This window comes from Macadamia integrifolia, unplaced genomic scaffold (genome assembly GCF_013358625.1).
Source record: "Macadamia integrifolia cultivar HAES 741 unplaced genomic scaffold, SCU_Mint_v3 scaffold_110A, whole genome shotgun sequence".
NCBI classification, from domain to species: domain Eukaryota; kingdom Viridiplantae; phylum Streptophyta; class Magnoliopsida; order Proteales; family Proteaceae; genus Macadamia; species Macadamia integrifolia.
The window spans coordinates 113,177-134,289 of record NW_024870616.1 but is presented as its reverse complement, the minus strand read 5'-3'; the positions used below and the strand labels follow the sequence as shown (position 1 = coordinate 134,289).

The following is a 21,113-nucleotide window of genomic DNA, read 5'->3' as shown; positions in this document are numbered from 1 at the left end:
CGCCGACCATACATATTGATAGATAGAACTGCCATTTATTTTCTGAATAGACAGATCGACCAAAAAAATCATAACTATACTTGACAATAAAACACTAGGAAAGGCGATACAACGGAGATTTTTTGTTGCCGTACCCCCTTTTTGGGGCCTATATGTATTTTCGTCTCTTTTGGTAATGAATTATTTATTAACCCAAAAAGAATGTAGGATTAATATTAATAAGTTATAGTCTGGAAAAAAAGAAATCAGCAAGTCCATGTTGCATGACTACTTGACTCAAACCTAATGCAACAACATGTCTCACTTGCATTATATGTGGCTTGCATTTTGAAAGATGATACAAATAAGGTAAAACTTCCACATTAATGATTCGAGAAATTATCTCCAGTTCTCCACCAGTCCACCCTAAGCCAAGTTGCGAGCGTACCCTTGTTTTTTTTTCTTTTTTTTGAGAGGGAGGGATTTACTCGAGCATACCAAATATCAACTTCTAAACCCATCCATCCGTCGTCGTATTATATTATATAATGCATTATAGGTTGACAATAATAAACATATACAAGATTGCAACAACAATGAGAAGATGAAGGAAGCCTATATCACTGAAAAGAAAGCTGTTAAAAAGGCACCAATACAATAAAGTAATAAATGACAACATCTGGTGCCAAATGACACACCAACCTCCAGGGTAATGCAGGAAAACACCCTTTTTTCTACCTAATTAATTAGAATTGAGAATCACTGGCATCTTTTCATCTCTAAAGATCATAAAAATTCCAAAACTTCCTGATACCTGAGTGGACAATAACTTGAGGAGAAGATACCAAGCAACTTTTCCACCTCAGTCCCCGCAATTCTTTTCTCCTTCAGCAGTCAGTGTCGGTTGCTGGGTCAATTGAGAAGAGCTTATCAGTACTGTCACCTTGTCATATTCTTTAAGCTTAGATAGAAACAATAAGCAGACATATTCCTAACATGTGCTCAAATGTTATAATCTTGACTTCAAATTCCACCATGAAATCAGGAATGCATTTCTTAATATGATCTACCTGAAAAAAATAGTACACCCTAGGAGTAAAAGCCCAACACAGATAACCAAATAAAATTCTAATACAAGATGGGAGTAGTTAATAGGGGGGGTGTGAGGAAAGAAAGAGAAAAGACATACCCAGACTTTACAGCGTTAATTGAGGAAGGCATCAAAGAAATGCAGAATGTAAAATTTGTTACAAGTTCAACAGTAGACAGACCTCATAATGAGTTAAGGATTCAAAAGCACAGACCCGAGCCTTTGTCCACATGGGTCAAAACTGAGGTTTTCTACCACCAGTTTGCCATAAATTTTGCAACACACTCCTTAAGGATTCTGAATATGCTTCTGCATCCATTGTGCCCCATCTCAAAAGAGTGCATATGCTGTCCATAAACAGCATATGAGGGAGGCAAGATACAAGGGACTGCAACATGCCAACCATCACCACATTATGTATCAATCTTCACAATTGGTTCAACGTTCTATACATAAATGGAGGTCCCAAAATCTCATGTACGATAAGATGGCCCACTTATTATATATGAGGCAAATCTTATACTAGGGTAAAACTTACCCATGAAAATGAACTTTATTGAATTGCTTTGGGTCAATAGGGTACAACCTGGATCATCTATAAGCGAAACTGTGTCCATCGGAAAAAAAATTTCCATGAATTTTGAACTCTCAAATCTTTTTTTTTTTTTTTTTGGGTGAAAAACTCTCAAATCAGTGGAGTGATAATATGGCAACCCAAACAGTTGGACAAATATGGGACCATGTGGATTTCCCACCTATCAAATTTTGAAGCCAAACTGAACCACATTTCTTGAACATTTTCCCTCGAAGTGAAAAGAAGGAAAAAGAAATCGAAACAACAATGTAGGGTCACTCATTACATAATATAGTAATTAAATTTTACTTCACTTTTCAACCTACTTACTTGAATTTAAATAGGAAAATATAAGGGCTGAGGAATCTATTCGGAAAATTTAATTACCACATTCTGTAAGATTATAAGTCAGCCACATAAAAAAGTTTCCACTCTTTTTTTACACTAATTTCACTTCTCTTCATTTGCTTTTACTCATAAACACAGGGATCCTTATTCCTTAGTATCATCACCCATCCAAATAAAAAAGTTTCCACTTTCTTTTTTAAAACTAATTTCACTTCTCTTCATTTGCTTTTATTCATAACCACAGGGATCCTTATTGCTTAGTATCATCACCCATCCAAATCTTGCTAAAAATTTATCCATTGATTGTACTACATGGTGTAAGGTTTTGGGGTTAAACTTCTAAAACTTGGCATATGAGTCAAGTATCATGTGGACACTATGTCCACAAAAGTTGAATCAACTAAACTTCCACCTGCAAAATATTTAGTGTTTCATAGATAAACTTATCGGGCCTTGAAGTATGAAACTCAAGTCTTGATAAAAATATTAAATAAATCATTTTTTTTACATTTTTAAGCTCAGAAATTGTATCAAATGTAGATGGGGGATATAATAAAACATTAGAACCTGAGAGGATGATGGAGGCCCCACATTCCAAGGTCCCCTCTCTGTATATGTATCTGCCCATAGGCTCACTAAAAAACTACACCACTAGAGCAAAGAGGGCCATAAATAAGGATTAGATCCACCAACTACCATCTTTGTCTACAAGAAGCCAGCTTTTACTAGGCATAAGGCACTTCACCATGAAAGTTTATAAAGGATCAAGGATCTCCATCAATAAAAAAAAAAAAAAAAAAAAAAAGAGGCCACCTAGATAGGAATTAAATATCCTCAAACTGATCACCCCACAAATTTGAAAGTACAAAAACCCAAATGAACAAAAGAAAATAAAAGGATCATGATGAAAGAAAAAATTTGTTAAACCTAAGTTTAATGGTTTCTTACCCCAACCGATATATGAACCTCAATCACTATCATGAGAAATTGAATAAGAAAGAGAATTTCCCAATCAGTTCGAATTCTGTCTACATGGTAAACACAATCGGGAGCCACCATTAATCCCATAATGCTGGTTGGAGTGTCAAAGCTACTCAATCAAGAAAAGATAATCTGGAAACCCACACCACAAAAACTCGCAAAACCACTCCTTGAACCTAAGCCAACATCCAAGTCAATGACACAAGGAAATATCATTTCCTTGATTAAGAGAGGCATGAGAAGAATTTATTTCAGTGTGGGAGTAAGTTGTGAGTTTTATTTCGGGGGGATGAAGGTGAATTCCACTTTAGGGGTGTGGTGCTCAGGCTGTGGTTTATAGTGTCTTCCCAAAAGTGGCAGTGCATTGGGAGCCATCTGTGGTTTAGGGGTGTCCGGTCTAAGGAATCTTTAGATGTCCTCGTTCGGTGATAGGTTTGGCATCAATTAATGGGCCAGGTTTTAGGGCTTTTCTTCTTTGTATCCTCTTTTTCTCATTCATATATTCTCTTTCTTGTGGACTATCAAAGAACACCTTTTCAAGTAACACTAGGTCTGTTACTTAATGGTGACCAAATGAATGAAAACCCAACCTTAGAAGAACATACTTTTATAAAATAGCTAACAATTGAAGGTGAGGAGTACCTTATTAGTTACTTACTTATAGGAAACTAATATCAGTCCTAGTACAACTAGGACTCCTATTTACTAGGATTCTTGACTAACCGAAGGGAGGAGTCTGCGTAACTCATAGACACCGAAGGGAGCTTCTAACAAAAGCCAAAAAGCTCTTTTTTCCTTTTTTCTTACCCTGGATGTATTAATATAGCTCATGAGCTATAAAGATATTATCTGATATAGAACTACCAGGAATGAAAGTAGACTGGGGAGGGTCAATGATCAACGGGAACACATTTTAGAGCTGATTTGCCATAATTTTTTAGATAATCTTAGTTGCCACACCGCAGAGGCTAAGGAGAATTCTTCTTCAGAATGAGGCAAATAATAGTTTTGTTGAATTAAGGGGGAAGTGTCTTAGAGCAAAATAACTCAGAAACAAAACCATAAAGGTTATGGTATGTTAGATCCCTAAAATGCTGGAAAAAATGCACGAGGGAGACCGTCAATACATAGGGATTTTCTTGGCTTCATTGTGAAAAGAGCTTTCTTAACCTCATCAAGGTCGATAGACTCAGGACGTCTACATAGCACTATGTTCATATCCTCCGTAACAGTAGGGGTGATGCAATTAAGAGTGTGTTGCAAGGAGTCCATATCAAGGCCTTCCGAAGAGTAAGTTTGCTGAAAATGAGAGATAATATTATGTTTGATTTTAGATTGAGATGTAGTTTTTTAAAATTTCCTATGTTGGACAGTTGAAGCATGGAAGAAAGAGGTATTCAGGTCACCACTATTCAGCCAGAGGATCACTGACTTTTGTTTCCAAATGTCCGCTTCTTTCAAAATAACACATCTGCAAGTTGAGAGGAAATTTCGTTTACCCAGGCTTGGGAGAAAGCAGATGGATGGAGACCCAAAAGATGATTAAGCTCTTCCTTGAGGTGAGCAATGTTTCTTTGTAAGTGCCCAAAGACTTCACCATTCCATTTTTTTAAAACAGGTCTATAGTTCTATTGTTTAATATGCAAGGAATTAAAAATTGACCTGCTACCTTTTTTGGACCATGCCTCTTTGGCAACATTCTTGGACTCCATATGCCTTAGGCACATAAGTTCAAAGAGAAAAGGCATAGGACCAGGAACAGAGCCTCCATTTGTATCAACTAGCAGCGGCATATGGTCAAATCCAATGGTAGAGCACACAAAAACAGCTGTATCAACAAAGTGGCAATTTCAAGCTTAATTAGCAAATGCTCTATCAAGGTGAACACGAATATTGGTGTTAGGGATATGCCCACACTCCTATAGTTGGTTTTGATGATAACAAACATATGAAATATTTCAAAATTTTCCTTCAAGTATTATTTTGTAGAGACTTCATATCAAATATCGAATTTGATGAATGAAAGGAAGAAATGAAGATTGAAGTCATCAAATGAAGAATATTCATCAAATGAAGAGTATCAATAAGTTTGTATCAATACTTGAAAGAGGTATTAGATGGTATCAAGCTTGAAGAAATCAAGACACGAAGCTCATCTCTCAAGACAAGGACTTTCAAATGAATTGATAGAAGAAGTGCCAAGAAGTGGAAGTTCCAAAATATATACGAGCACGCACCTCATGCATTGCATAACATCATACTAGAATGACCTTAGGACATACCTTGAGCAAGTATGAAAGTCCTTAGGTGGTATGGAAGATACTAGGAAAAATGTGTTCTAGTAATATTCTTTGAAAACCATAATAATCTGACTCAAGGGCATTCCGGGTAACCACAGAGTTGGTATTAGGAGATGTACCCTTCATAAAAGTTGTAGGAAATCAAGTCATGATTCCAACACAATTGGTTTTGGTTCAATCCGACGTCGGACAAAAAAGTTATGGTCAAAATACTAACGACTAGTTAGTATGACAACATTCTATCAGAATAGAGGTTGTCATGTTGGTGGTCGACCGGCTGGAAATCTCGGTCCACCAGTGACTACCTGAGAGTGCCCCCAAGGCTATATTTTACTCTAACAACTCTTTCTAATTGACCGGCTATCAATGGCAGTCGACTAGTGGACCTAGAATATGATCATTAGAGCCTGATTTGCTGCCTAAAATGCTCTCCTAAGCTCACCTATAAATACCTCTAACGCTACTCATTAATTAACAATTAATCTCAACTTTGGAGGAGCATTATTTAAGTATTAGAAGTGAGAATTGGTCTATACCATCTCTTGCGTTCAAGTTCTTCAATTTTCATTTAAGAAGAACTCAAGGCCATCTACAAGTCTTCATCTACATCTTGGCATTTGTATTTTTAGCATTAAGAAGACTTTAAAGGTGCATTCTATCATCATTGCATATTACATTAGCACCACACAGGAGGAAATCCTTTATTATTCCACTTCTCTTATTTCTCTATTTTCACATTAAGTCTAGACTGTACTTAGGCTTTTGTAAAGGATTCTCTTATCCTTAAAAGAGTATAAGGTGTATCTCTACCTTAAAGGAGATTGTAAGGTGCTTCTCTACCTTAAAGAAGATTGTAAGGTGTCTCTCTACCTGTAAAGGGGATTGCACGGATACTTTTATCCTTAAAAAACTGTAAAAGTTTTCCTCCCTACCTACTGTACTGAAAGGGAAGAGCTAGTGGAATACCTTATAAGAGAATCTTATAGGGAGTGGACTAGACTCGGATTGAGTCAAACCACTATAAATCTTGGTGTTGTGTGATTATGTTTATTTTACTTATTCCGTAATATTTTAATTTTCAATCACACTTGGTGATATTATTTCGAAAAGATTAAATTTCCACTAGCATAACTTATTCACCCCCCCTCTAGGTTATTTTAATTGGCACCTCCACTACGCTTGTTATTCCAGGTGAAAACATGGCCTTGCTTCCTAGATCGATAAGAGAACAATCATCAATAACCTCTTGAAAAAGTTGGATGTCCCACTTCCCAGATTTATTACCATTTGCTTTTTATGCCATGAAAGTATAGAGTTGAAGTCACCAAGACACATCCATTCCCTAGTACAAGAGGCACCAATACTTCGAAGTTTATCCCAAACCATGCTTTTGTTGGATTTGTTGGGAGCACCATAAATGCAAGTAAGAAGAAATATAGAGTTGTCCATAGTTTGAACCTCCGCATCAATAATATTGGCATCAACATAATTTTCAACTGAATATGATTTCTCCAAAACAGCCCCAAACCTCCAGACATACCCCTAGATTCAATTCCAAAAACAGAATCCATACCAGGCTTCCTTCGAATTAACTAGAGCTTTTTAAGAGCACACTTAGTTTCCATAATAAATATTATATCAGGTCTTTCCTTCTTTAAGAGGTTCAACAATGATCGAATTGTCAAGGTTCCTTGCAACCCTTGACAATTCCAACTAAGGGTCTTCATGACTCCCCATAGGGTTGCTCCCCAGCCTCCATGGGGTGTTAGCATTTTAATGCTGAGTAGAAGAGGAGGATTCATCCACTTGGTTGGAAGGGGTAGGGTAGGGTCTAATTCTCGAGCTCTCTTTTGTTTAACTGCCTCAAATGATTGTAAAGAAGAAGAGGGGACTCGACAAGGTCTCCGAGTATTTGGTGAGGGATCAAAGCTGACGGGAGATGAAGTAGGTAGGGGAGTGGGTGTGACCCAAGGCTGAGAAATGAGAATGCTGGAGAGGGTACTATACTAGGCTGAGGTATGCTGTGAGACAAAAGTAAAGGCTGAGGTTGATGGGCTTAGGAATTGGGATTTGGTTTTAGGATAATAGGAGATTCAATAATGGGTGTGGGCTCAATGTGTGGAAGGGTATCGAAGTAATTTGGGGAAGATGTTACGGGTGAGGCCTATTTCCATGGGCTGGTTGGTTGGCCCATTAAGAGATATGTTAGTAAGGGTCGGTAAAAGGGAGAGAAGGGACTGGGCAATATCAGGATTTTACAGAATATGAACTGGCAGGGAAGGTATCAAATTTCCCAAATGGAAAAGGTTGCCATGCTGGTCAGGGTCAATAGTGAGGGAAGGGGTAATAGGTTGAGGTTGATACGCGAGGCACGAGGGTGATTATTGAAGAGAATTGGAAAGGCAAGTATACGGAGGGTGGGTATAGAGGTTCTCTAGGTTGAGGTGAGCAGGTAGCAAAGGCTGTGGTCTGATAAGGGGGTGAAGCAATAGGAGACAGGTGGTTGGTGGGTACCATAGTATTGCGCGTGCGAATGGGAGGTGACTGTTGGGGCAGTTGGGGGAGGCCTTCTCCTTCAACTCTAATAACGGGGGACACCGGAGTAGGATTTTGATGTCCAGTACCCTCATTTGGAGTGGTATAACTCATATTAGAGAGGACTAGGGCAGTTTCAAAAAGCCTATTGTCCGGAGGGTATCCTCTGATTTGGTTCCCAAAGCAACGTCTGGGAGTGGGGGTGCTATTAGCACAGTGGTCAGAAGAGGCTGAGAAAACCGTGGAGCATCGAGACTCATCATGTCCTAAAAGACCAAAAACAAAACAGAAAAGGGGCAATCGTTCGTATTTCACTTGGATAAATTTTTTACTGCCATTATGGCTCTGGATTGGAATGGTGGGGCAAAGGGGGTTCCGAGCATCAATAATCACTCTCGCCCTAAGATAATGTTGCCTCTGCCAAGCTTGAGTTCCTCTGATGAGCATAATCCACTGTGGTGTGCTTATTCGCATAGCAAACTACCTTCCGAGATGTAGCTCCGAAAAATCCAGGTTGGGGGAATCATTTAAATCCAGAATGCAACATTACAAAAATCCCATTTCTGCTCCTGATTCCATCGTTCAAGGACAATCAAGTTACCTGCAACTGACCATGGTCCTTCTGCAAGAACGTTCTCCATATCATTCCAGTGTTAGAATTGGAATAAGAACCTATTCTGGTCCATGGGAGAAACTTCTACTCCAAAATTGAGATTCCATGTTGTTACAAGTCCTACAGTCATTGCTTGCTTTCGATATCGTTTTCCTTCAAGAACAAACCCAACGAGGGTAGTATCCCATAATTCTGAGAGTCGCTCGCTCCTCTTCCTCATCATCCAAAAGGAAAGGATCATCATACATGTCTACATATGCTTTTGGGGTAGAAGAGTTAGGATGAATAGGAACAAAGGTCGGCAATGGTGCCATAGATGAGATTTCCGAGTGCATGAATGAACAGATCTTATTCCAATGAAATGTGACGGCACCCAATGTTAAAAATAATAATAATAGTAAATAAGCATTGCACCAAATGAAGGCATTTGTAGAAATAGACCACTATCAATAAAGAAATGTGCCTAAATGTAGAAAGAACTACAAGATTTACAAGGACATGTAGGGAATCCATATGACAACTACCTTTAAGCAAAATTGTGAAGTAAAAAAATATAAATACTACTATAGCCTACACGTAATAAGATTATCAACCTGCTAAAGTTACAAGTGGTTTATATTAGGTATGTTTTCGAGTGACCTACTTTTGATTTATCATTTGATGATAGTGCATGTCCAAGAATGTGAATTATAATTGAAATCAACAAACATCAATGGCTTGATTGATGATTTGGCAAAGCAAGGAGTTGTTTGGTCAATATTATGCTTTGAAGATGATATTCTGTGATGGAAGTTCAGTTTAATTGCAGGGTGGGTCTAACTGTTTTGGGATATTTATTGGATCATTGAACTCATTCCTTGCTTAGAGGGCAGTTTGTTGTTGTAGCTGTTTTTGTAACACTACATGTACAATGTACTTTTACCCATTTAAATAAACATTTAAAACTTGCTACTGATCATCCCACAAATAGTACTGATGAACACAACATAAAAGTAGCATATACATAAGTAGGATATACGTGTTAATGCTAGGTTTCAACATAAAACACCTTCGATAACAACCCTTGAGAACATATGTACATGCTAATGCTAGGTTTCAAGTTTAAAAATAACTGAAACCAAAGGGAGAAAAATTAATTTCAATATGTGCCGAGAAACGATGATAAAGATATTCTTACCTAAGTGCAAGAACTGGATCTACAGTGTAGTCCAGTACATGCTTTGCAATTACATCCCAGGCAGTATAAAAATCTGCAGGAAAAATATTAATCGAACAAAATTTAAGAATTCTTGCAATTGGAAAATTCATCAACCCAAAACACTGAAAAAAAAAAACAGCCCAACTGAATGATAGTGAAAATTATGGTAGATTGCTCATGCAGTAAGATAGTACCTAAAAGTTATTAACAAATTACCGCAGTGCAAGGTTTAAAAACTATTTAGTCCCCCTCCACCCCTCCCCTCAAAAAATAAAGGAAAGAAAGAAACCCTGAATTTCTTGACTACATGTCTCCCACTAATTTTAATTGTAACTATCATCTTTTTCTTCTAGTTTTAGAAGGAATTTTATTTCCACTCTGAAGATTTTTGCCCCATAGATACACTTCTCCTCGAACTGGACATCCCATGACTTCTTATGTCTTTACTTCACTTTATCTCTAAGCTAACACAAAAAGTCTAAGTGAAGATAAAACCTTTCGCTAGAAACTAGGCTACACTAGAAACTTTCAATAGAGTCTGGGTGAACTAAAAAATTCCAGATGGTATTTCAGCAAAAATATTACCCAAAAAGGGGAAAAAAGAACTCATGTGTCGCACGACAAATACCATTACATGAAAATGCAAGAAAGATTAATTTTGCTATAGAATTTGTAAATTTACCTCACTTTTGGCTATTTTTATTCACTCATTTCATACCTGTTATCCCATTCTACTTTATCAATAAAATATTATTTTACTTCATGTCTAATCAAAGTTCCAAACAGAACAATAAAAAGTGCACACGTAAATAAAGGAGCATAAAGCATGTTAATGTAGATATTAACTAGAGAAGTATGATATGCATTGGACCAATGATCCTAAGAGGTTTGTGTTTTGATTCAGTTCCCCTTGGGTTGGATTTTCCTAATCGGCTTAAGCCTTCCCTCGCCCCCCCCCCTTTTCTCCCCTTGGTAATGAATTATTTATTCATCCAAAAAAAAATGATCCTAAGAGGTAAAATTGGCCGTTATCCCCTTGCATGGGACCAGCCATCAGCAAACACTTCAAAGAGGATAATTATAGTGCCTAACTTAAATGTCACACCCAAATTAGGAGAGAACCCTTAAATTTAAAAAAATCACATATAAAACGGTAGTTTGACTCCGGGCCCTAGATTGGTAGTGTACATTGTATACATTCTCTAATTTGTCCTATTCCATTCAATCTTTAGTATTAGAGTACATATGATTCAAGAACAAAAAAATACATAAAAATGCATCATGAATAAATAGACATCAAATTATAAATTATAGCAAAAAGAAAAACCAATAACCAGTCTTCACAGAGCTTGGGAGAGAGCTTGAGAGAGAGAGAGAGAGAGAGAGAGAGAGACTTAAGAAGAGAACTCAACAAGCCGCAATAAGATTCAGTAGTCTCCTCTCATTTTCAATACCCCAAACTAAGATAACTTACTCTTAGTAGGTTTCCTACTAAGAGTATAAGTCTAATTACAAGGAAAGAAATAACTAAAGCAACTTAAACATAAGGGAGAGGGATAGGTTACGTTGGAGTTTTATGTGCTAGCGGGATATTAGCTGTAGGATTTGTTCATCTTAAATATAACCGTTGGATGGAGGTAAAAAATCCAAACTCTCACTCCATCACTGCTATACCTTTTCTCTCTCCCCTCTTTTTCTCTCCCCGCCCCTGCAACTATGTTGTGCCTCTGCTGCTTGAGTATTAGACCTCTTATTTTGCTTTTCAATGGCTTCTCTCTCTCTCTCTCCTCTAGCCCCTTCATGTGAGCCTGTGAATGCAACCCTTGCGACAATGCAAACGCGATCATGTGACCACAGCGACCAGAACCAACTCTGGTTTGAGTTATGTCATGTTACAAAGATAGCATATCATTTTCTTGCATTCCCAACCTGTTCGCTGATAATATCATCGGGAATCTCCTATATTTAATTCGAAGATGAAGATTCTAGTGGAATATTATTCCTTGTGTTGCCGGAATGTCTATGGACCCTGCTCCAACCGCTCGTTGAAACCTAAGCAAAATCCATTGTCTTTTTCTCTAATCCAAAGCAACAAAGTACAATAATTGGAGAAAGAGGTTGATTTAATTCGGAATTTCAAATTTTTGATTACACAAATGCTCAAGTTACTACACTCACTGATTGAGGGAAGCGCTGACGCAGCGGAATTCAGTTTATAGAAAGCATGATCACCATACCTTGCAAAAGAATTGAGAAAATAAGCACCCAAACCTGAACTCTCTTTGAACACAATGGCCATTTGATTAATAGAATTTCTCAGGCATGAATAACAATCACTTGGAGTAATATTAGGAGTACACTACAATAGCTGATATATCTTATGAAACCATGTAAAATTTGTTTCTCCAGTCGTGTGGCTGTGCGTTAAGTATCAATGAAAGTGGGTTCAGAAATGGTTTTTCTCTTTTGTTCCTTTCTTTAACCGTGTGGTTCCGACTTTTGATCAATTTTTTGCTATACTATATAACCTGTTCGCAGTGGAGGGAAGAGGGTTGGGGTGAATGATGGATAAGGGGTGGGAGTAGGAGAGGGAGAAGGAGACGCAGAGGTGGGTTGCAGTGATTCTGTGAAGAGGATGACAAAGGGAGGGAGTAGGAGCCGGAGACGGAGACATAGATGGAGACAGATGCGGAGAAGAAGAAAAGAGATTGTAGAGTGCCAATGGTGGGCAGGTTATGTTAGATAATAAGTATTAATGGATGAGATTGCTAATGTTCCATCTAACGGTCAACAAGCGCTAGCATATCTTATTCCTAGGTAACTCGCTAGCATGCTCATCCTTTTCCCTAAACCATAAAAACAAACTCCACAACTTAATACACACCACAATAGGGACACTCCCTCTATCGTGGTCAAAGACAACTAAACAAAATGTTGTTTATGCAGATCACCACATGGCGAAACTGTACATAAGACCAAAATTTCAGTGTTTGCCGAAATTTTGGTCGAAGTATTGACAATTTTGAGTATCAGAAGCCATTTCATTTCGATAGCCTACAAAACTGACACATTTCGTGAAACTATTTACCATGATTGGTAATTTCATCCTTCTGTCATGTCTAATCGACTTTGTTTTGGTTTACTTCAGCTCACAGCCAGAGATTCTGGTCTAGACAACTGAAACGAGTTTCACCTTTCAGACCCACATCCTAGCTTGAGTCTGATGTAGGGAATTGCAATTATTAAAGAGGAGAGGACCATAGTTGTCACGGCGCCAAGGCGAACCAAGGCGGTGGAGGGTTGTCTAAGCGCTTAGGCGAGAAGGCGCCCGCCTTAAGGCGAACAAGTGTTATTTTTTATTTTTCCTATTTTCTAACATTATTTAGTAAGTTATATATACCTTGTATCATAAAAAATCAAAATTAAGCCACATCAAGTCATTAAAAATCAACATTTAGCCACATCAAATCATAAAAAATTAACATTAAGTCATATTAAGTTATAAAAAATCAATATTTAGAGAAATGCTCTTATTTTATAATAAGTTTGACTGGTCAAATGATTTTATTTTTACATGAGACTTTTTGTATTAGTTATAATATAAAACCAGCTTTCTAACAAGTCTAAGATTACTTAAATCTGAGTTGCAATGACAAAGTTATGCTTCAGTCAAACTTATTTTTAAGTGCGCGAATACTGTTAAAATTGTCTGAATGAATATAATTTTATGAATATCAAAACAAAATATTTTTTTACCGAACTTTTGGTTTTTAGCAATGTTTTAACATGATAGAATTTATAAAATTTTCATAATTGAGAAAAACCCTAGCATTTAAAAGTTGAAAATCGTCCCTATAACCAAAATCCAGTTTTTGTTCTTGGACTGGGGGGTTGACTTTTTATCCTTTTGGAATTTGATTTTTAAACTATTTTTATTGGATTCAAATAGGGGGTATTTGCTTATTTATGAATAATATCTTAAGTAAATGAAATAACAAATATTAAAAACATTTACTTGAATGATATTTGGCATAAATAAGTGCCGAAACAGAAGGCAACATGCAGTGCAACAAGGCGGCTGTCGCCTAGGCCCCAGGCAAACCGCCTGGACGCCTAGTCGTCGCCGTCGCCTTGACAACTATGCATTGAGCTCATATAGATACATAGATTTCTTAGAATTCTTCCAATTTACAACTCAATACTATTCAAGTAAGCACTGGCTCCATTATAACCACTTCCACTCAGGTCATCTTAGGCTTTCCTCTTGTCTTTTTACCACATTTAGTTTCTACCATCACTCCTTGCTGATGAATTTATTGGTGTTCAATGAAAATGTCTAAAGCATAACAACTGTCCTTCCTACATCTTGTCTCCTCTTTGTTGAATTCCGAATGAGTCTTTATCTTATTCTCTAATTCCTGTGTCATTTTTCTTCCTTTTCTCGACGGCCCTTGCCTTGACAAGTCATTGTAGGACATTGTCTCTCTGAAATTGTCTCAACTTGTGGAACTTTTATCTTACTTTAATGCTGTTATCGCTATGATCTTGTGTAGGAAGAGATCCGTTTCATGATCAATCCTGAATTAATTGCTGGCATGCTTTTCTTGCCTTGCATGGATGACAATGAGGCTATAGAAATTTTTGGTGCGGAAAGGTTTTCAAATTATACTGGGTGAGTTCACTTTGTACTCAAGTTTTGGACATTATGTTTAATTTGTGAAGTACCTTTAGTAACTCCCTTGTGTTGGTTATTATGCAAGCATTGATCTCTCTTGTGTTTGTTATTATGCAAGCATTGAATTGAACAATACCATCGTGTACTTATTCTGTTTCTGGCAGTTACGTAGATGTGCATTGCATGTGGTGCAACACTGGAAAAGGAAGAAAGAACTAAATAAAGATCAAAATTTCAAAAGTTGTTTCAAAGTAATGCTTCTATATAAATTTTATGGGGTTGGGTTTCCTCAGTTTCTCAGCTAATTTCGCAGGTTTTGAAAGATTGCAGTTGGAGTTGTGTGAGAGAGAAGGGATTGGCAGTAGATGTATAATGTGGTTATTGTCTAAAAATTTCAGAGTAGGTTTTTATTTAAGTTCGAATGACTTTAATGGAAATTTGAAGTTCAGGATCCAAGAAAACAATGCTAACAGGAAATAGAAGAATAAAAGGAGCATGACTTGAAAATAGGAGAAGAGGTTCATTCATACACTCTTAGAGAAGAAATCTTAGTTTTGGAAGCCTTGCTAATGACCAAAAGCATCACACCTTTAATTTGCATCGACAGAAATACTACAGGCATCTACGAATTCAGTCTTATGTAAGAGAAGTTGAAAGTAAGCAAGGATCAAGGTAAGAGAAAATAAAGAGAAGAGATGAGGTAAGAGGAAAAGAGAGAGATGAGAGCAATTGTATGGGGTGAGAAGTGATGTCCCTCCCCTATATTGATTTACTAACTTAAGATATTAGAAATTACATACACCTCCCTGAGGAGGTAAAAAGTGAAAAACATAATAGCACAATACAAGGTGACTAACAATATAATAACCTAGTACCCCTTATTACATAAGCTCTAACAGTAGAACTCCTTATCTTGACTTTTAAAGCAATCCCTACTTATCTACGTCTTAATGCTCTAAATAAAACTGGAAATTTAGATTTCTGATACAACTTTTACAGGCTAGGCCGCAAGGTTTGAAGTTTCACTAGCCAGGTCAAGTTTCGGTCAAAACCTGGCCTTACCAAGTTTTGGCAGCAGGTTTTAATTGCTGGTTTCAAGGCCCGAATGGCCAAATTAGGTCTCGAAACCTCTAGGAAATCTATTTTAAGCTCTCTAAACATAGGGGAAACCTTCAATTGTAAAAACAAACAGACCCATAGTGGTAGTTTGGCTTCAAACCATAGGTTGGTATTATACGTTGTACTTTGCTTTGTACTTGCTCTGATAGAACCTATTCTATACAAGATTCAGTACTAGTGATGTAGATTGGGCCTCTTGAACCAGCAAGAACCTAGGCTCAAGGTGGACATGGTTCATGGAGTTATCGAGTCAGCCAGCTTTGGCCGAGTGTCCAGCTGTGGGAGCTTATTAGAGTTTTAGTTCGTTTTATTATAATTCCTGATGCAGATACACACCCGTGGAGCGACCCATACCCATCTGGGTATCCAACCAGAGATGAGGCTGGACCCATATTGAGCCCTTGGTCTTGTAGGATTTTAGAAATTTACTTTATTCAAGAAGATTGTCTTTGATTTTATTTTATTCACTTTATTTTAGCAAATTAGATACATGCAGGATTTAGAGAGTCGATTTGCAATTTGTTTCCTTGTTTAGGGTAGTTTCTTATTTTAGCTGAGTTTCTATTTTATGACTGTTATTTTTCTTTTAAATTTGTTGTAATCAATATAGAAGTCAAATTCAAGAAAATATGAATTGAGTATTTGTGAAGCCTGCGGGCGTGTGTGAGCGGTTCTCCTTCCCCCCCACCCTTTTCTTAGTGCGATTTCTTCCTATCCCCTACAACTCTGAGTCCCATCTTAGGGAATTCTCCTTACCCCTATGGCCCTCCATCGCCGAAAGATCCTTATTCCATCTCCCTCATCCCTATATATATATATATATATTTTGCTGTTCTCAGTCTTGGCAGAATCCTAAACTGAGAATGGGAAGGGGAGAAGAGATGGTATATATATATATATATCCCATCGTTTCCCCCAGCAAAACCCCACCATCCTCCCCTTCCCTAACCACTTTAATCATCCCCTATTCTCCTTTCCAGGCTCTGCCAGCAGCGAAGGAAAAAAAAAAAAAAAACAGCGTAACAGAGAGTAGACAGAGGACAAGAACCATACTCTCCACCGACTTCTTCTCAGTCACAACCTTCTCTAGGGTTCCAACAGCCAAAAAGAAAAAGAAAAAAAAAGAGAAGACACAGCTGAAGAAGAAGAAGAAGAAGAAGAATAGAGAAACAGAAACAGAAACAGAATTTCAGAAGAAGAGCAGAGAAGAAAGAAGAAGAAGAAGAAGTAGAAGAAGAAGAAGAAGTAGAAGAAGAGAAGACGAGAAGAGAGAGAGGATCGGCGGCATACCTGATTCCCGATTTCTCCCATTGGAGAGACCTTGTCGGTTAAGGTATTTCAAATACCCATTGATTTTTTTTATTTTATTTTATTTCTAATTCCCCTTTTCTAGAACTACCCCTCTTTAACTCTGGTTATTCCCCACACCACCGTTTCATTATCTTTTATCCTTTTTTAGCTCTTATTTTTCCCATATTTCCAACTATATCCCTGCCTCACGTGATATCTTTGTGGCCTACAATAAACTTCCGATATTTACAATTCTGCCATCCCCTGGGAAAAAAAAAAAAAAGCTGACCGATGGATCTCAATCTTTTATTGGACATCCGTCAACAGATGCAATTGATGCAAGTGAAACTCGATGAGATTCTACGACATTGCACGGACATCAAAACCCAAGTACACACTACCTTCAACTATGTGATCTCAACCGTGTTAAACAACAGGTAGACAAACTAGAAGATGAATCACCAGTGGTAAAAGATGAGATGGCACTGTTTGAAGTTGAAGATCAGCTTGTGGAAAAATTTAAATCGATTGATCTCATCAGTGAACTGATTGATTTTATTTTCCCGAGTCACTACTTCATGAATGAACTTTGCGTCGTGGATTTCATGTCATTCAATCTTGGTTTCGATGGTGACTTCATATAGGCAAGGATGGATGCTAACCGATTTATGTTGATTCTTTCGTTCTACAAAACTTGTGGACAAGTTTTTCTCAACGTCGGGGGATAGATGCAGATACACACCAGTGGAGCGACCCATACCCATCTGGGTATCCAACCAGAGATGAGCCGGACCCATATTGAGCCCTTGGTCTAGTAGGATTTTAGAAATTTACTTTATTCAGGAAGATTGTCTTTGATTTTATTTTATTCACTTTATTTTAGCAAGTTAGGTACACTTAGGATTTAGAGAGTCGATTTGCAATTTGTTTCCTTGTTTAGGGTAGTTTATTTTAGCTGACTTTCTATTTTATGACTGTTATTTTTCTTTTAAATTGGTTGTAATCAATAGAGAAGTCAGATTGAAGAAAATATGAACTGAGTATTTGTGAAGGCTGCGGGCGTGTGTGAGCGGTTCTCCTTTCCCACCCCCCTTTTCTTAGTGCGATTTCTCCCTTTCCCCTGCAACTCTGAGTCCCATCTCAGAGAATTCTCCCTACTCCTATGGCCCTCCATCAATTCCTCTTTAAGTAGGATCATGGTTTAAAGTATCTCCGATATTGATACGATACCCTTTGATATGTATCTTAAATTTAGCTAACCAATACGATACATGGAATTTTTAAAATCCTTTTGTGTCGATATATATCCTACGATACATACTAATATGCACCAATATACTATCGATACGTACTGATACTCTGTGAAAAATATAAATCGAGGTGAAATATACGTTTCGGTATGTATCGGTACGTATCGGTGAGTATTTGTATGTATCGATCGGTATGTATTGATGAGCATTAGTACATATCAGTTAGTATCGATATGTATCGATCAGTACGTATATGTTTTGGTATGTATCGGTACATATCGGTATGTACCGATACAGTGCGCTATGGTGATATAATGCCCAAGATGGGTATTTTTTCAGAAAACACGATTTTTTGAGGGGTTTTTGTTCCAAAGTTGTTATCAGCCATATTTCTCTCTAACTAAAGTGGAAATCAAGGTTGGGAACAAGGATTTTACATTTATGGGACAACTATAAACCTTGAATTCTTAGTGCGATACCCTCAATGTAGTGTTTATGTATAATACATGTTTTCAATAGTTTTTTTTAACAAATTTTTTATGCAACAGTGTTTAAAATGGTGTTTCATATCCATTTATGTGCGTATCTTTAGCGTATCTTAGCCTATCTCCGATATGATACGATACCCTCTGATACGTATCTTAATTTTGGTCGACTGATACGATGGCCGATACCGATACTTTAATCCTTGAGTAGGATTCTATTAGTAGTTAGTAGCTTGGACCACAAGTTCTAGGATATTTCAGTTAAGTTTTCCTAATCAGTTTAGGATGTTATTTCAGTATGTTATAAATACATTGTAAGGCCATCGACAGATAAGATTTGATTAATGGATTTTCTGAGTTGCTTAGGCCTCAATTAACTGGGAGACACAGTGGGTGAGAGACCCGAACCTGAGAGAGGTTGCTGTGATCGATTTCTTCTTCCCCCTTCTCTTCCACAAATGCAGCAAATTGTCGCTGTAGTTGTGTTCTAGTACTGCCCAACACTTTATTATACAATGATATGGGAGTGATTTGGCAAAAAATAGCAAAAACTAAGGTTTTCTAAGATGTTTCCCTATTTGGAGTCGAAAACTGTTTAGCGAAATGGGTTGCAATTTCGACGAATTTTGATAGAAACCATGCATTTTATTTAAAATATTTTTATCGTTCGGTTTTGACCAATTTCGGTTGAAACCATGTATTTTATACAGAGTGTTTGTATCGTTTAGGCCAAAATGATGCTCAAACCTGAAACATGGTTGAAATTTTGCAGTTCGAACTGCAAAATTTCGACCGAAACTTGGTAGGACCCAAGTAGCATTACCTGGTTTCATTTCTGAAAAATTTTGCGAAATTTCAGGCGAATAACATTAATTCCAGGAAAATAATCACATAGCTGTTCCTTCATTTGATTTTTTCCAGCTACAGTATTAAAGGATTAGTATGCTAAAAGAACATGAGATTGCTGCACAGTTGCTAACTTGCTCTATTGTAATTCTTTCCAACTTTGATGAAATGGACAATTTCATGCTTGTAATTGCTTTCTGTACAATCATATTTGATGTGATACAGGTACGCCTCTTCTTTCCATTTTGTGGGCGAGTGTGTGGATGAAAAACCAGTCGACTCCATTGGCAGGCGGAAAACAAGGATTGTTGCAATTGATGCATTGTGCAGCCCAGGAATGAGACAGTATAAACCTGAATGCCTTCTCCGGTACGTTAAATATTTTGTCCATGGAGATAATATATGGAACTGCCATTCTATATAATCAAATAAAAGAGATGGATAAAAGACTCCATTGTTTTACCTACTTACTGCTCTCCTCATCATTGCTCCCCCTTGCTTGACCTTATGAGGAAGAGGTTTCAGCTCTGGAAAGGTAAGCTCCTGTCCTATGTTGGTCGCCACACCCTCATTAGATCCGTCCTTAAGTCCATGTACCTTTATTGGTCATGCATTTATGCCCTCCCTTCTTCCATCATCGAGTCCATTGATGGACTCTTCTTCTCCTTCCTCTGGAAGGGCTTTGACTTAGCCAAGTTCCTCCATCCCCTTTGCTGGGATAAGGTCTGCTTTCCAAAAGTTGAAGGAGGCATGGGAATCATGTGGGGATTATTAAGCTCATCTAGAAGATTGTGTCTAGGCAGAGGAGCATCTGGGTCGATTGGATCCATTCCTCCCTGCTTAACAACAATTCCCTTTGGACTGCTCCCACCCCTTCTGATGGCTCCTGGATCTGGAGGAAAATCTTAAGTCTTAAGACTTTTGGCCCTTAATGCCATCTCCTTCTCTATTGGCAATGGTCAATCGACTTCACTTTGGCTGGATCCCTGGCACCCTTTTGGCATTCTTTCCTCTCTGGTCACTCCTAGGACTATTTATTCCTTTGGTCTTCCCAAATCTGCCCCTGTTTCTTTTATTCTTTCTCCCATGGGCTGGTCCCCCCTCCCTCTCCTCCTCCCCTTGCCGACCTCTGGTCTTCCCTCCCCCCTCTCCCCCTTGAGCACCGTGGAAGGGAAGACAAATGCACCTGGCTCCCCTCTTTCAATGGGATTTTCTCCTCTGTTTCAGCTTGGTCCTTTGTCAGATCCTCTGGCCCTATTGTCCCTTAGCGAAATCTTGTCTGGTTCAAAGGCCACATTTCTTGCCATAGCTCCACTATTTGGAGATGTCTCTCCATCTGTCTTCCAACCCAATCCTTCCTCATCTACCGCCACATCCTTGTCAACCCCTCCTGCTGCCTCTGTCCCCATGGACTAGAGGACTCTTCTCACCTTTTCTTCTCCTGCCCCCTCTCTTCCTTTGTGTGGAAAAAGGTCATCTCTACGTGCTGGCCCCCCTTTGATAGACCAATTCTCCCTCTTGATAGGGAATCAATCTGGATTGACATGACCTTTGCGGGCACCACCATTTGTGACACCATTGGCAAGCTTGCTTTTTCTACAACTATAAATCATCTCTAGATCGAGTTTAACATTCATAGATGGTCATCCAATTCCCGCTCTCCGGACAAGATTTGGACTTCCATCTTCTTTGATGTTACCTCCAAAATTTCAATCCTTCCAGCCTCGGCCTGTCCCCAACTCCCTTAGGAACATGCATATCATTGCCTCCTGGAACCTTTAGATTGACACCCTTCCCCACACTTGATGTCTCTCTTTCTCTTCACCCCCC

The 21,113-nt window shown here is 38.1% G+C and overlaps 1 protein-coding gene and 1 long non-coding RNA gene across 5 annotated transcripts in view; one reads left to right on the top strand and one right to left on the bottom strand.

The window, feature by feature from the left end:
- Positions 1-578: 578 nt before the first annotated feature.
- Positions 579-12,920, bottom strand: LOC122070788. The gene is made up of 3 exons (XR_006137974.1): positions 11,797-12,920; positions 9,598-9,670; positions 579-886 (listed from the first exon to the last, which is right to left on the bottom strand). It is a non-coding gene; the product is annotated as an uncharacterized LOC122070788 (long non-coding RNA).
- A 1,225-nt stretch (positions 12,921-14,145) lies between these two features.
- LOC122070794 (poly(ADP-ribose) glycohydrolase 1-like) overlaps positions 14,146-21,113 on the top strand; it is a 16,216-nt gene continuing 9,248 nt past the window's right edge. For all 4 annotated transcript variants that reach the window (XM_042635017.1, XM_042635016.1, XM_042635015.1 and 1 more), the window contains exons 1-2: positions 14,146-14,290; positions 19,509-19,652. In XM_042635017.1, the coding sequence (XP_042490951.1) occupies positions 14,187-14,290; positions 19,509-19,652 (248 nt within the window). In that variant the 5' untranslated portion in view covers positions 14,146-14,186. The remainder of the gene's footprint in view (positions 14,291-19,508; positions 19,653-21,113) is intronic.